The sequence below is a fragment of the Canis lupus genome, chromosome 30 (assembly GCF_011100685.1).
Source record: "Canis lupus familiaris isolate Mischka breed German Shepherd chromosome 30, alternate assembly UU_Cfam_GSD_1.0, whole genome shotgun sequence".
Taxonomy (NCBI): Eukaryota; Metazoa; Chordata; class Mammalia; order Carnivora; family Canidae; genus Canis; species Canis lupus.
In genome coordinates this window covers 3,389,644-3,407,365 of record NC_049251.1, presented here as the reverse complement: position 1 = coordinate 3,407,365, position 17,722 = coordinate 3,389,644, and the positions used below count along the sequence as shown (strand labels likewise).

Here is a 17,722-nt window from a genome sequence, read left to right as displayed (position 1 = left end):
AGAAGCAGGCTCCACACAGGGAGCCCGATACGGGACTCAATCCCGAGACTCCAGGATCACGTCTTGGGCTGAAGGCAGGCGCCAAACCGCTGAGCCACCCATCCTGTGAAAGAATATAGAGTTAAGTTTCCTAATTATTTTGTAGAAAGTTTGAAAACTAGCAGAAATGTAATAAGCCTTTGTCTCATAGATTACCAGGTGATTATGACAGGTAGATAGATATGTATATCTCAAGGTTACAAGATAACCTGGTTTTCATATAGCTAGCCTTTTTTTTTTTTTAATTCTTTAGAATTTATTTAATGTTAAAATGTCTCCATGATTTTCATCTGGATTAATTTGACATATAGATAACTTGGATTATTTCCTGGAAATACAGTAGTTTTCTAATTCTGTGTGTTTTCTTTTTTAGTCATGTAAGAAATGTAATAGTTCCTGAAGGATACATGTAAACACCATCATATCTCTGTAGAGAATATATTTAAGGATGAACATATTCATTCTTTTTCCAGTGGCTCGGAGGCACTTCTTACTGTTTCTGATATCTCCTTCTTTCTTGGTTATTCCCTCTTTTCAGTAGAGTCCATCTTTAAGAAAATGCCATAATGATAGTACTTTCAAATTCTTACATTTTGGAAATGTTCCTTTTTGCCCTCACATTTGATGGATACATTGGTTGAACTTAAAATTTTAGATCAAAAATAATTTTTCCTCAAACCATTGAAGATACTGCTTCAAGGTCTACCAGCATTTTGCTGATGAGAAATTTGATGCTGATGTGATTTTTGTTTTTTTTTAGCTGAGTCGTTTTTCCTCTCTGTTAACTTTTATGATTGTGTCTTTATGGTTGATGTACTGAAATGGCACAACAGTGCTTTGGATATTGACGGTTGCTTCTCCTGTATATCTTCTGAAGCTTTCTGTTGAGTTGGCAGCAGGTCCTTGTCCTCTTTTCCATTATGACGGTTCAGTGATGGTATTAATCCAGGTGAAAGCCATTCACAGCGTGGCATTCTCATGACTATAGTGATTGGATCAGGGATGGTTTTGTTAACCTATGTGTACCAAATAGAATGAAGCCTAGGATGAAGGATGGTTGGCACAAGATAAACACTTTCTCCAGTATTGAAGGATGTGTGGATGTAAGACCTAGAACTGCTATGGCTTTTTGTTTTTGGGTGGAAGAAAACTTGATGTCACATCTGACACAAAAAAATAGCAGGGCCAATCGAATTGCAGTTTGAGGATGGTTCTGTGAAATCCTCTTCCTTTGTTTGATAATTTGCTCCTCTGATTCTCTATGCCCTTTTTCTGGTATTCTCACACATCAGATGTGAGACCTAGATTGAATCTTCATGTCTCTCTTCTCACATTATTATCTAACCTTATGTTGTTTGTTGTATATTATGTGACATTCCCCCCCCCCCCCCTTTTTTTTTAAAGATTTTATTTATTTATTTATTTGGCAGAGAAAGTGAGAGACAGTGAGTATACAGAGGTGGAGTGACATAGGAAGAGGGAGAAGCAAGCTCCCTGCTGATCAGGGAGTGTGACATGGGACTCTGTCCTAGGACCCTGGGATCATGACCTGAGTTGAAAGCAGGCACTTAACTCACTGAGCCACACAGGCGCCCCTGTGACATTTCCTTTCAAATGCCCTACTTTCTTAGCAATCATACTTGTGGTATTCAGTAACTTGACTTGTTTTTTGATTGTTCCTTTTTTATAAAAGCTTATTTCTCTTTCTATAGATGTAATCTCTTTACATCCTTCTTAAAATACAAATTAGAGGTTTTAAACATTATCTTTTGTTTCCTAAAATATTGATGTTTTCTTTAGGGTCTTTTTTCTCTCATTTTTTTCTTTCATGTAGTGTTTTCTCAACTCTCTCAGATGCTTATTCATATCTAAGAATAAGGCAAGAGCAAAACTGACTGAACATTTTTGACTTTAAAGTTTTTTGGCCCCACACCTCACACTTGTTATACCTGGAACTCAGGATAATATAGCCTTATTTGTCTTCTTGGCTTTCTTCTCATCCATGCAGATAGTAGGTTACAGCTTCTTATGCTGATCTATCAGTCATTGTTCCTTCTTTATCTGCTGAATCAAGAAATTTATTGAAATCCTTTTGCCATTGATGTCTGCCCCTGCCTGCCCCACATTCTCTTTGTTTTCTAGAGGTCATACCTTGTTTTCATTATAATGGACTCTCTTCATCCAGAAATCTGTGTTCATTTTTTTCTAATAGAATTCATTTAATATTCTTCCCAAAGTTGAATATTCAGCTTAAGTTTTCTCTTTCTAATCCTTGCTACTTTTCTTCTCTCATATTCTTTATTCATTAGGCATTTTTATCTTGGTGCCAATGACCTTAAATTCCCTAATTGACACTTGTATTGTAATTTGAATACAACAATAAATGAATAATTGTCCTTTTTTTATTTTTTTATTTATTTATGATAGTCACACACAGAGAGAGAGAGAGGCAGAGACATAGGCAGAAGGAGAAGCAGGCTCCATGCACCGGGAGCCCGACGTGGGATTTGATCCCGGGTCTCCAGGATTGCGCCCTGGGCCAAAGGCAGGCGCCAAACCGCTGCGCCACCCAGGGATCCCCGAATAATTGTCTTTTTTAAAAAACAATGTTTACTGTTGATAAAAAGGTTTATAAATAAGCGACTGATTTTTTTTAAACTAAATTTTAACTTAATATTTTTGGAAAACATCAATTCCCATTTTACTTTGTATTGGTTAGATTTATTTTGATTACAAGAAATAGCCATATTCAAGCAGTTTTAAAGAAAAAGATAATTTTATTTGTTTACTTCTTAGGTAGTACATATTCTTTTTCTTGTTCATTTTTTAAAAGTTTTAATTCTAGTATAGTTAATATACAGTATTATGTTAGTTTCAGATACAATATAGTGATTCAACAATTCTATCAATATTCAGTGCTCATCATGATAAATGTACTCTTAATCTCCTTCACCTATTTCACCCATCCCCCCACCCACCTTCCCTCTCAACATCAGTTTGTTCCCTATAGTTAAAAGCTTGTTTCTCAGTTCTTCTCTTTTTTGCTCTGTTCATTTGTATTGTTTCTTAAATTCCAGATGTAAGTGAAATCATATGTTGTCTTTCTCTGATTGATTTATTTCACTTTGTATTATACTCTTTAGATCCATCCATGTTATTGCAAATGGCAAGATTCCATTCTTTTTTATGGCTGAATAATATTCCATTGAATATATGTACCATCTCTTCTTTATCCATTCATCTATCAATGGACACTTGAGCTGCTTCCATAATTTTACTATTGTGAATAATGCTACAGTAAACATAGGGGTGCATATATCTTTTCAAGTTAGTGTTTTTGTATTCTTTGGGTAAATATCCAGTAGTGGAATTATTGGATCATATGGTAATTCTATTTATAACTTTGTAAGGAACCTCTATACTGTTTTCCACAGTAGCTGCACTGGTTTGCATTCCTACCAACAGTGCACAAGGATTCCTTTAAGAAAAAGAGAATTTATTGACAATAACCTAAAGTTAAGTTTGGCTTCAAGGAAACTACATACAGGACACAAATTGTATAATCAAAATCTTTTTTCACCCTGTATGCATCTCTTTCCTCTATTTTCTTTGATTACATTCTCTGACTAGACAGTTATAGTCAGAAAATGGCTCCTGGTTGCAATCTTCCTGGTTCAAACCTAGTAGGAAAAGCTCCAGTCTTTTTAAATAACTCAAAGGAAAATCCCATTATATTTTATTGTCACTCAGTGGCCTAACTTGTATCATCCATGGGCCAGTTGTTGGGAGAAGATGATTTCATTTGACTGGATAGGTCTAGATCAAGTGCCATCCCTAGAGCAAGAGATGGAGTCATAATTTCTGGAACCACATTTTACTCTGGTTCTGTGAGAACAAAACCCACTGGGGGAAGGTGGATCTCCAAATACAAAGCAGGGTGTTGCTGGTAGAAGTGTGAACTGTTGTCAGGGAAGTAAAAAGCAGCAGGTTTCCTGAGAAATAAAATAGATTTCAGCTTCTTACAAACTTGAGCACTATCCTAAATGGTTCTTTGATTTCAGTATCTTGTTCCTTCTTTTCCTCCATCTCTTTTCTCCCTCTTTCCCTCTTTCAGAAATAATTGACCATTGGAACCACAACAGTGAGCTTATACTCTGGGATTTGTATTCAGTTGCTCATGATTTCTCTGCCATAATATTCTATAAGCATGATAAACTCAACAAGTTCATTTATTCATTTTCTTTTTGCACAAACTTGCTCCATTTCCTATATTTCCCTCTTAATTAAAATCATCCTTATTTACCCCATTACCCGAGTCTAACCTGGAGCCTCACTACTAGATTTTCACTTCTCTTTTCTCCCATGCCAACCACCACCATTAGATTTCTGGAATCTGTTGATATTACTTCTGTGACTTCTGACATATGACCCATTGATCTCATTCTCATCATTACTGGTTTTTCACCTGTACTGTTTGAGGGTCTCCTGACTTGTCAGCTTGCCTTCAGTTTTGCCTTGTGTACCATTTAGCCCTTCTACTATATTGTCACCAGCTGTTCTGCATACTTAACCTACTATTAAAACAAACTACAAACACATTAGCTTGACACAAAAGACTATAAGAAGAGACCCCTGCATTCCTACTTGTCTGATCCTGTCATTCCCACACAAGTGTCTGGGTTCAAGTTATAATGAACTAATTAGGAGATTGCTTTTCATATCTGAGTCTTTGCCTGTGCTTTTCCATACCCTTTCTCTGTTCTGCAGAACCTCTATCTCACCTCATACTCTTCTATGAAATCAGCACTAATTTATCTACCTCCTGTCTTTTCCATGTCTGCTTGTCTATACCTCCACTGTTTTTCTGAGGAAATTGCTAAGATTGCTTATGTGATTATTAACTCTTGCTAAACTGGGATACCCTCAAAGACATAGGCAGTACTCTTCATTTTTATGTCTCTGATATCCAGCAGTGTTTCTGGCAAATGGATAATTTTTGAAGGATTTTTGAACAAATAAGTCCAAACTTTAACAAACTATATTTTATATAATAATTTACCTAATTTAGGGGAGCCACAACACTGTTAGAAAATATGATGTAAAACCATTGGTAAATTCATTTTGTTCTTGTTTTTCCACTTAGAAGTTTAAATGGAATAGGTATCATCGTCAAACTTTGCAAAATAAGCTATGTTATCAGATTTGACAGTGTAACCACTAACTGTACCAAGAATAATTTCCAGCTGTAGAATATTTTAGAGAAATGCTGAGCAGACACTTTTTCAAATTATTTTTGATATCTGCATGTTAGAAAACATGCTTATTATGGTGGAAAATTACTATATGGATCTCTTTTCACTTTGGATCTGGTTAATAAACAACAACAGCAGCAGCAACAACAACAAACAACCTAGATGGTTGGGTTGCTTGAAGCGAATCCAAAGAGTTTGGAGTATGAGGAACATATAAGAAGGCCTTTAGATTTGCAGGGAGGACCCAGACATACTGCTAATTAAACAGACACATAGCCCTATACAGATTGCTCCTGGCTTTTCAGCATTGCACAGCTTGCCTCAAGCCCTGTCACAAACAGAAGAATTGGAATTAGCACAGACAAGTGTCATTTTAACAGGTGCAATTTTATTGAGGCTGTGTTATCACTGGTCCTTCAGACAATATAGTCAGGCATGCATGAGAAGGCATATGACGGAAGATCTGTCTGGAAATAAGATGCTGGATTATACTTGTCAATTATTATAGTTTGTAAACGTATCACATATCTAGAGTCTTCATCTATAGATTCCCTCTAAATCCTAGAATATGTAGTCACATGTCCCTCTTTGTAGCAAAATGATCATTCTGTCTACTCAGCCTTGGACTTTCTCCACTTGGTATAACTGATCGTGTGTGTATATTAAACATGCACATATATATTCTTTATTTTTTGCCTGATTCAGTGCCTCTGTATAAACTCACTAGTTGACTTTTATGTCCCTGTATTCCTTTCTTCTACAAACTATAGATTTCTATCTTAACATCTACTCCATATATTTTAAAGTGTGTATATTTCACTTGTCTTTCAAGCCTCTGGTGTCTGTGTCCTACTGAATTTTTGTCTTTTTTCTTGACTGTGTTACCATTTATCTTTAAAGAAATTTTTTGTAGATGTCTACTTTGGAGTTGTGTTGTTTAAGATGCTAGATGTATACTATAGTCTTTTACTTCATCTCTAAGACCTGTAAGCTACAGGTCTTTGTTAAACTCTCTATGAAATGACGAAGAACACGTTACCAAAATTTAAAACTTACTTTATTCGTTTATTGTTATCCTTACAGTTTTTTGTAGCACAGGACTTTATTGGTAGTCACACAATATGATAAATCTTAAATTGATCTTTTTACATGTACTGCCCCCATCTTTTTTTTTTTTTTTTTTTTTTTTTAAGAGAGAGCATGCACATATGCATCCAGGGGCAGAGAGGGGCAGTTGGAGAGACAGAAAGAGAATCTCATGTGGGGCTCAATCTCATGACCTGAACTGAAATCAAGAGTCAGATGCTTAACCAACTGAGCCACTCAGGCACCCTGTGACTTTCCCTTTTAAATTGAGAACATCTTCATTCATTTCTAGATCCTGAATCATACAATAGCCATAATAAGTAAAGATAATATCAATAAATATTTAGAGTTTTAAAAATTATTATTACTGGTAAGAGATGATTCAATGGAGTCCTTTTCTGTGACATGATACTGTGAGAAAAACTGAGTGAATCAAAAGGATGTGTTAATTGACCTTGACTTTTTCTGTTAACTTTTACTTGATGCTACTACAATTTATAGACTCTTTTATGTCTTTCAGTTTGAAAACATTAATTGGATACTTATAATATACCAGTAGTGTAAAGAGATGTATGAAACAGTCTCACCCTTCACAGAGCCTGAAGAGAGAAGACACATACACAAAGAAACTAATACAAAATAGAGTTGCCATTGGAGTATGAGATTTAAAGGACTATGGGGATTCAGAGGAGAAAAAAATTTTGTGTTGGGTCATCAGAATCACACTTGGGGGAATTACACGTGATATTCTTGAAGCTTGTTTGGATTTTGACAAAGGCAGGTTTGGGTGAATGGCTAAAAATGTTGCAAATTAGGGGCAGAGCTTAGCCAAAATCATAGAAGCAGGAAATTATGAGCTATATTAGGGAAATAGCAAGAAGTTCAATCGGCTAGAGCTCAGAGTTTAAGGAATAGTAGAAAATCAGTCTGCAAAGGTTGGTTGAAGCCAAAAAAGAATGTCTTAAATTTTAGGCCAAGGATTATTTATGCAGTAGAGAGCCCCTAAGGCGTTTTTTTTTTTTTTTTTCTAAACTCAGTTTAATGTGTCATACCATTTTTTTCCTTTTAAATGAAAGAAACTAGAATAAAATAGAAGATATCAAAATGCATTGTACATAGTAAGGTTAATTATATTTTGTGAAATGTTCTTTCACAGGTGTGTATATGCATGCATATTATGTATATTCCAGGCTATTAAACAAATTTTTATGGTTAAACAAAGTTGAAAGCTACTATCCTAAAGGGCTTTGCAAAAGGAATGACATGGAATGGCACAGTTGAAGGAATTTCAAGGACATTGAGTTGAACCACTATAATGATGCAAGAAATGGATTAGAGAAGTAGAATTCTGGAGATGAGGGATTCAAGTTGAAAACTGAGATACTAGAGTAACTGAAAGGTTCTGAGTATCTGACCTGGGGGAGTAACAGTGGGAAAGGTCAAGAGAAGACATTGTACAGGTGGTTTCATAAGGCTTGATGGGACTAAGTAAAAAGATGGCATTTAAATAAAAGTGACAGGGAATATATAAAGCTATATATTACAAATATTCTGATATTAAATTTTATAGCACTGTATCTTTGTCATCTCTTTAATCTGGTATAGGATGGTATAGAAGATGCTTCATATCAAGCTGGGTTCATTTAATCAAGATTAACTGTTAATAAATGTTGGTCTTAACAACAGGCGTTGGCAAGTATTCAGAGGAAAAAGAACCCTCTTGTACTATTGGTGGGAATGCAAACCGGTACAGCCACAGTGGAAAACAATGTAGAGATTCCTTAAAAAGTTAAAAATAGAACTACCATATGATCTAGCAATTGCACTACTGGATATTTACCCAAAGAATACAAAAACACAAACTCAAAAAGGATACAGGCACCACTGCTTTATAGCAGCATTATTTACAATAGCCAAATTATAGAAGCAACCCAAATATCTATTGATTGACGAATGGATAAAGAAGAAGTGATGTACACACACACACACACACCACACACACACTGGAATATTATTCAACCATAAAAAATAAAATCTTGCCATTTGCAATAACACAAATGGAGCTAGATATACCAATCAGAGAAATGCTAAGCAAAATAAACCAATCAGAGAAAGACAAATACCTCATGATTTCACTCTTAGGTAGAATTTAAGAAATAAAGCAAATGAGCAAATGGAAAAAGAGAGAGATAAACCAAGAAGGAGATTCGTAACTATAGAGAACAAACTGATAGTTACCAGAGGGGAGAAGGGAGTGAGATGTTTGGGGAAATGTGTGAAATAGGTAGTTGATGGAGATTGAGGAATGCACTTTTCATGATGAGCACTGAGTGATTAAAATAGGAAAAAAATAATTAGTCTTGGTGGTTCTTTTAATTGTACATTTAATTTTTTTCATATTCTATGTAGTATATAACAACTAAAATATTTTATCCTTAGTTCTCAACTCTAAATAAAATCACCAAGTGTGAATTCACAAAAGGAAGCAAAATGTATGATATTATGAGTTTAACATAATAATGCATATAAGTGGGATTTAAATTATCATAATAATTGCATTGAATAATTACTGTTTTTTACCAGCAAATTATTGGTATTTACATGTGAAACATAGTATTTTTTTAGCTTTATTGATATAATTGACATATAATAACTTGTCTAAGTTTAAGGTGTACAACCGTTTGACTTGATACATTTAAAAATTGCAAAAATGATTATCACCTTAGCATTAGCCAACTAACACCTTCATTCTATCACTTAATTGCCATTTCTTCTTTGTAGTGAGAACATTTAAGATCTACCTTTTTAGTAACTTTCAAGTATATAATACAGTATTATTAGCTGTAATCACTAGGCTGTATATTAGATCCCTAGAACTTGTTCATCTTAGTAACTGGAAATCTGTACCCTTTGATCAACATCTCATTTACCCTGCCCCCAGCCCTTGGTGATCACCATTCTACTCTCTGTTTCTCTGGATTTGGATTTTTTTAGATTCCACATATGTCTTTCTGACTTATTTCACTTCACTTCTCTGGGTTTGGTTTCACAAAATCCAAACCCAGAGAAAGAAATAAGTCATTTATCCATTTATCTGTTGATGGGTTAGGTTGTTTCTGTATCTTGGCTATTGGGCATAATGCAGCAATGAACAATGGGGGTGCAGATTATCTCTTTGAGATCCTATTTTCATTACCTTTGAATATATACCCAAAAGTGGGATTGCTAGGTCATCTGGTTTTAGTTTTTTTTTTTTTGAAGAACCTCCATTCTATTTTTCCATAATAGCTGTATCAATGTATGTTCCTACCAACAGTGCCCAAGTATATCTTTTTCTTCACATCCTCACCAGCACTTGTTATCTGTTGTCTTTTTGATGATAGCCATTTTAACAGATGTGAGGTGATATCTCATTGTGGTTTTGATTTCCATTTCTCTGATGATTAATGATGTTGAGCATCTTTTTGTGTACCTGTTGGCCATTTGGATGTCTTATTTGAAAAGATACCTGTTCCATTCCACTGCTCATTTTTAAATTGGGTTATTTATGGGGCTTTTATGTTGTTGTTTTTGCTGTTTTGCTTTGTTTGCTAGTGAATTGTATGAATTCTTTATATGTTTTAAGCGTTAACCTTTTATCAGATAAATGATTTGCAAGTATCTTATTTTTCTATAGGTTGTCTTTTTATTTTGTTGATTGTTTCTCTGGCTATACAGCTTTTTTAGTTTGATTTGGTTCCACTTATTTACAAACTATATGATGCTTTTGGGCATCATGTCAGATTGAACCTGGCTTTGGCCTGTAAATTAATTGACCCCTTATTTTCCATTTATGCTTTTCTTCCCACTCTATAATTTATCTTTCAAACTTATGCCAGATTGGTTTTACTAAAGTGTAAATCCAATCACATTCTTCTCTTCATCAAAAATCTTTTCTGCTTAGCATTGATCTGTTAGACACTCTATTATATGACTTACACTTATCTTTTATCTTTTCCCAGTATTCCTTTACATGGGAATTTTCCATCTATACTAGATTATGCCAGAACTCATTTCCTGCCCCACCCCCCACAGTCCATATCTTTCCTGCATGGCTATGTTAACCTTTCCTATCCAATTGCTTTTTTATATGCATCTCCTTTTGACATCTTCCTTCAAATGCCCCCACTGAATGTATTATCTTTCTTCCTGGAACCTTCATAAAACATTGTATTTTTCTTATAGTAATCTATCTCAATATACAGTACTAGGTTTTGTTTTTTTTGTTTTGTTTTTGTTTTTTTAATCTTGTGTATTTTTGTTTAAAGATTGTAAGTACCTTGAGGAGCAGGGATTGTATTTCATTTTTTATTTCTTATGGGACTTTATATAGCTCTTGAACTATACAGGCATTGTGTTTAACTGTACTCTTCTGGAATTCATTTATTGCATCTGTAAACTATAGCTATATCTTTTTCTTTTTTATTTATCTGTTTTGAGAATAAAGGTGAAAATATATGAGAGCCTCTTTGGGTTTCTAGGAAGAAAGATGCTGTATACATTAGTTTAGTTTTGTTTTTTTGTTGTTTTCGTATCCTGCCAACTTCATGCTAGTGCCAGGTCTTCTTTCTTCTTTATTCCTTTGCTACCAAAATAATCCAGTGAAGCTAAATAAAGTCAGGGTTTTTTTTTTCCTTGCATACAAAATTCCATTAGTGCATTAATACTAAGTAGTAGCTGCAAGTTGGCATTGAGATGAGTGTAATTCCTCTTGACTTTATTAGTAAGTTAATGCAGAGAAGAAAAAGAATGGTAATCATTCAACTTGTAAAAGAGGTTTTAATGTGAGAAAATTTGTATTTTATATTAGATTGAATTTATCTTTCTACATTTGTTGCCTTTAATTTTTGGCCCTCTTGAGCCTTTTTTAGAGTATTTCATTCAGATAATTGAACCTTCTAAGGAACATGTGGAATTGGTGTTTTCTATCTACTTACTACCTACATGAATAAGCTGATGGGTCATTTCAAAAGATGATAAAGAAGTGAACCCAAAGATGACAAAGGTTTTTATTTATAGATACTTTCTTTCCATCAAAACTTATTTTGGTATGTTCTTTTAAGATTTAACTCTATGTTTATCTTTCAAACCTAAGCAATGTATTAACTCATTTATAAAAAGCCTTAAGCAGGAACTTCCATTTGAAAGTTAAATGAATTGACTTTAGAGAATTTAAAGTTTGAAAGAGAATATGAAAAATTAAGATATTTTTCAAACGGCTCTTTAAATGTCCAGTGGCAGTAGAAAAGAGCCATTTTGTGCACTCCTGTATGTGAAAGCTGTTACCACTCAATACCAGTGAAATTACATCACAGTTATTCATAACATCTATAGTCCTCGGTCATGTGGTTATTTTGTATACTTATACACTTTGGGTGCTCAATGAACTTAGTGAGCAAAGTTAAGCCTATCTCATCCTTGTAAAATTCAGCTAATATTGTTCCTTATAGATTTCTATAAAAATACATTGAGAAGTCAGAAAGGCAGAAATTATTTATCAGACATTTGTTTCCCTTCCTTGTACAGAATTCTTTGCTCCCCACTATAGGTTTGGTTCCAGAGCCATTGAAATGGCCCAAGGTCTATTTTAAGACCAGTTCCCTTATGGATTCTTTTCTACATAATTTGCTGGGAAGTGAGGAGGGTAAGGAGAATCATTATCATTTGATAAATAATTCATGGTCTCCCTTTTGAGCTTTTCACAATTTAGCTTTTTAAATAATATTTTATTGGTCTTGTAGTTATTTTGGTGACTTTCTTAACCCTCACCAACGTTCTACTGATTTTGAGTGGTCATATAATCTGGGCTTGGTTATAGAAAGTGAATAAAAAAAATCAGTCTAATGGAATTCAGTGCAGGATAAAGTTATAAGACAAGATTTCTTAATCTAGGGGAGAGTGGTATTTTTTGAACTGTGAAATTTTGTGCAAATTTTTGTATATATAAATTGTTCTGGGGAGAGCTCCAGATTTTTATTGTAGTCCACATTGATCTTGTCTCTTCAGAAGTGTAATAACTGCTGTTTTAACCATCAGTTTCAGAAAGCCTTGTATCCTGGGGGTATTTATGACTCCTTAACTCAGTTCTCAATTGTCCTTTGAGCCTGTAGCATGTAGTGTGCTAGTTGCTGCAAAGTCAGAGTGGCCCCCTAGGTCTTACAAAGAGTGAAGAAGAGAGTAGAACGGAGGTGGCATTTGAGAGCAGATGAGGATGACATGCATCTCTCAAGAAAGATATTAAGATGTCAAAGAGAATAGGTTGCAAAGTGGCATCTTAAAATTTTAGGTAGAACGTGTTGGGGACCACAGAAGGGGCAATAGACTTAGGGACCTGTACATGGTCTGGCTGGCTTGTAATAGACCCTTGGGTTTTGTGTTGAAGGAGAATAGGGATGCAAAAGATGATTTCCTTAAGTGTAGCTTTTTTTTGAGTTTCTGTTTTGTGACTTTTGAGGGAAGTTATTACATTATGCCTTATTTTACATAATTATTTGCATATACAGTGTACCTTCCTTGTTAGCTTATACCTCTCTTAAAGGCAAGGACTATGTGCTTTTCAATTTTGGATACTCTGCAGTGCTCACCATGAGGCCTTGTCCATATGAGGTGTTCAAAATTTTTGTTGAATATTTGCTCTAAGGACTGTTGAGGATTTTTACCATACCTTTTTTCTCTTTTCTTTAAAGAGTCATTTATTTATTTGAGAGAGAGTGCATGCTTGTGCACATGCAGGGAGAGGTAGAGGAAGAGACTCTCAGGCAGTCTCCCTGCTGAGCATGGAGCTCAACACTGGTGTTCAATCTCAGGACCCTGAGATCAGGACTTTGAGATCATGACCTGAGCGGAAATCAAGAGTCGAAAGTTTAACCAACTGAGCCACCCAGGTGCCTCAGAATTTTAGCATATTACACATTCAACTTTATGAACTCAAAAGAGTGGAATTTCTCTTATGACTTGGTCTTTGTAATAGTTTTGCCTTTCTATAGCTCTTGGACAGTTTTTATTATATAAACACTGTAAGCATGCGAATCATTCTAGTTTTCTTTTTATATTGATTGTTAGAAAACCGAGAGCCATGCGATTTTTTTTTCAGTTTTTTCTGCCTTATAATTTAATTGATGTTGTTTATGGAGCACTATCTGCCAGGCACTGTTACACGTTTTATACATTATATTATAATTTATCTTTATTGACTCTGGGTTATTTTCTCCATTTTGCAGATAAGTAAACTGAGATACAGAGAGGTTAAATAACTTGGCCAAGCTAGAAAGTAGTAGAATATGTACTTTTAATCACTGTATCCTTCTGCCTCCAAGCACTACATTGTGTTATCTTGCCAGATGTTATCATACAGGAGTACATATATAGTGAATATATAAACCAATTAGGCATGTGTGAATTAACAGTGAGACAGAGGGGTGGGCATGTGGTTTGATAAGGGGCTGCAATGTTACTGAGTCAAGGATCAAAGTGATCTATCTGTGTTTGATCTCATCTCATTTCCGAGCTCTCAGAATTATTTAAATTGTTGCTACCCAAAGTGTGGTCTAGGAGCTGGTGCTAGTCCATGAAGTGATTGTTATTGGTCCAAGGTCAGCTATTTATAGAAGTGGAAAATAAGCATTTGGAAATTTTTATAGTTGACCAATTTTATATCTATTGAGTCTAACAACAAACTAATGGCTTTGTATTGTATATCTTTTAAAATATTTTTTTGGTAATTCATTTTAATATTTTACAGTCGTTTCTGTCTTCAGAGTTTTGAAAATTAAAAGAAAAAACCTTTGTCTTTAACACAATTTGAGGAGCATTGTTCTAGGTAACAGCTTTAATCTATTGTTTGTTTAAAAAGGAAAGACATGATCTATAGCTTGAAATTACATTCTAATCTAAACCTGTTTCTGAAGATGAAGTAGGAATTAGTATATTTGGCTTCTTTGTCAGTTCCTTGGTTCTGTGAGAAAAGGCCCTAATTGAGCTCACTTGGGGGAGAGGGCATTTTTTTATTTTTTCTTATATGTAGTACTTTTTTCAAGAATGACACATTTTAATTAAGTTTTTGATCCAGGGTAATAATAGCATGAGGAACTTGTCCATCATCTGTAGTTACAGTCTGCTTTGAGGACTTATCTAAATAACTAAAAGACAATTCAAACTGTTCCCTGGTATAACAAGAGTAAAAAGAGAGAGAGACAATAACAGAACATTACTGTTCATTCTGAATTAATAGATTAATATAATATATTTTCTATTTATAGGAAATAAAGGGAACTAAAATGAGACAATATTTACAAGTTCAGTTTTTAATTTTTTTTTTGAGTCCATTGGGAGGTCTCCTTCTATAATATAATATGTTGTAAAGGAGTCTCATATGAAGAATCTTAATAGGGTCTCCGTCTTCAAAATAATCTCTTTTTTTTTCGGGATCCTCTAAGGTTAGCATTTGAGAAGAATTTCTCACTATCTTTTGGATGTTTAAAAGCTGGCCTCCAAATAGAGAAATGGGCTAAGGATATGAATAGGCAGTTCATAGAGAAAGAAATCCAAATGTCCAGAAAATGTGCAATGTCACTAATTCAAAAATGCAACTATCACTTTGTCAGGATTAAGAAAGGATATTGATTTTGAAGAAATAGGTATCCTGTGTGCTGCCAGCAGCCCTTTAAATTGGTTCAGCCTTTCAGAGGTAATTTGGCAGATCTCATCAGACACAAAAAATGCACTATCTTTACCAAGCATTTCTACTCCAGGAAATTTATTCTAAAAAGAAAAGATATATTCAAAGATTTAGGAATGACTGGCAAACTGAATTATGGTATATCTATATAACGAAATATATAGCATCAAAAATGAAGTTGCACAAACACATCTGTGTATGTCATTAAGAGAAGCAATAGATTACCAAATATCCTGAATGGTACATGACTACATTTTTGTAAAATCTATTTGTAGAATATATGCATAAAAGTAATTGAAGAACATATTTTAGGTCTGGATATATAAGTAATAATGTTTGTATAATATTTGGACATTTGAATTTTTAAATGTTTTCCCTCTAATGACCATACATTGTATTTGAAGCTTCTTTGTTGAAGATTTGACCTCCATTTTAAAATGCACAGAATGGTATAGTAGGAGAGGAAACCAGAGAATCAACAGGATGTTGTCATTCCCTATGTCCTTTGCTGAAGGTTCAGGAGGAGCCTGTTTTTCATTCAGGGCTTGTCCTTGAAAGCCCTGAGTTTTTTGGTGGTGGTGGTTGTTTTCCCTGTGACAAATGCCTATCATTTTCTAAACAAGAAAGTCAATGTCCCAGTTAGGTTGTGGAGTTCTTTAAATTCACTCTCAGCCCTGTCGTGTGAATACCGAATAAGCAGAGACAGCCTGACTGGTAGTAAAAGATGGTAAACCAGCCTCAGGGCTTTTTCTGTTCAGCCCTAAACCTCTGATTGCCACGTTTTCCTAATTTCCCATTTCCAGAGTCTCACTAGAGTGACCTTGCTTGTTGAATATGATGCTCCAAATCTCCAAAATTTTCACATGCATTTGGAAGTGGACAGTCAGGCAATTGTTTACAGGACTCCAAATGAACTGTGCACTCACAGCAAGTTTGATAAACACACATTTCCTCCTTTTATCAGTGAGATTGCAGAATGTGAAGTATGAGTTTCCAGTTTTACTCATTCCCCTCAACCCTTTTCCTGTTTAAAAACTAGACATAACTAATTGGATGTTGATCTGTCCCTGTTTTTTAGTCTGTTTACTGATAGTTGACGGATTATTCCAATACTTACCTCGGCAAGGTTTGGCAGTTCTTTAAAAAATAAACTTCCCATGTATTCAACTTAAAAGAGATTCATCCCAAGGAATGTAATATGAGCACTAATTAACAGTAATGACTGCTAATCACTTTGCTTTTTATACTCCTTTAGGAGCACTGCTATTATCCAATGTAGTTAAGTAAAATGCTTGTATATGAATCAACAATGCTGCATCCTTTCAGCAGCTATTGCTCACAATCAAGCTTTGCATAAATTAGAGTTAACTAAAATTGATTTTAATACGCTGCATTTCTTTCTACAATAGTAAACTAAAATATCTAGTTAAATACACTAAATATTAAAAAGACATTACCTGAGGGTTTTTTTTTTTTTTTGCAATTATTCTTAGGGTAGTATTGCAAATAAATTTTCCAACAGTTTATGACATTTTCTCATATATTTCTTCAAAATTGCATGTGACATACTCCTTATAGGCACAGCAACATTTTGATTCTGTTATAAGCATTTTATCAGATCAATGAAAATCAATGGGCTTGTGTTCAATTTTTCTGAATTTGTGCATTTACCTCCTAGAGAATCTTACAGTTTCTTTAAATTATATAGCCCATTTATATAAACTTAGTTCATAGGATTGTGCATTCAGTGTTCATTAAAAGGGGTTTTATTATGTTTGGTATATTATTAGACTATTATAAAAGCTTTCTGTTTATTTACATGCATTCAACATACCTACAAAACCGCCTTGCCTCAGGAGGAGACTAAGCAAAACTCGTAAATTAATAATTTAAGGGAGCAATACTCAAGTAGCATTTTGGCTTAATAAGTTAAAGCCTAGAGTCAGTGCTGCCCACTTTAACAGTGCTTTACTTTTGACTTTTATTGGCTGAAAATAACTTGTTAAACCGAGGCTTTTGTCATAAAATGAAATCTACATACCATCTGAAGCCTCTTCCCCTTTTTTTGATTAATGAATAGGTTGACATATTATTGAAGAATTTTTAACACTTTCACAGTTCTGCACTTTGATTTCAGAGAAGGTCCTAATCTTTCTGGAAGTTTGAGAGTGACAAGAGGAGTTGTATACTGTTTTTCTAGGGAATTTGTGATTCTTTATTAGAGGCCTTAGTTTTATGATAGCACCTGGATTATTGTTGATTTATCTAATATGTGATGCAGTGTTGTGATCTGATATGCATTAATGGAGTATCTTCCTTTCTCATTTTACATGTTATCTTTAATTGCTTGGTCTTGATATTGTAATTCTTCAGCTAATGTTAGTGTTTCTACAGAGGTTAAGCAATTCAAGACATTATTTTCAAATTACTAAAATAATATAACCTTTCATTTTTGTATTATTTGTACTATCAAAAATATAAATTTTTAGTAAGTCCAAGTGGAAAAAAGTAGTAGTGTAATACAAAGCTTTATATATATATATATATTTTTAAGACAAAGCTTTATATTTTATATAGTAGTCTTATTGAAATACATTGCAAACATATGTATTAAGCCATTGGATTGGCA

General features: G+C 34.2%; 1 protein-coding gene across 9 annotated transcripts in view; it reads left to right on the top strand.

The window, feature by feature from the left end:
- Nucleotides 1-17,722, top strand: part of DPH6 (diphthamine biosynthesis 6) — a 195,285-nt gene that overhangs the window by 16,585 nt on the left and 160,978 nt on the right. Inside the window, exon 4 of one of the 9 annotated variants that reach the window (XM_038579978.1) lies at nucleotides 15,897-16,082. The exons of the other annotated variants lie outside the window; for them this stretch is intronic. Within the exon in view, the coding sequence (XP_038435906.1) occupies nucleotides 15,897-16,082 (186 nt within the window). Of the gene's footprint in view, nucleotides 1-15,896; nucleotides 16,083-17,722 lie in introns of those variants that run through there. 9 annotated transcript variants of the gene reach the window in all.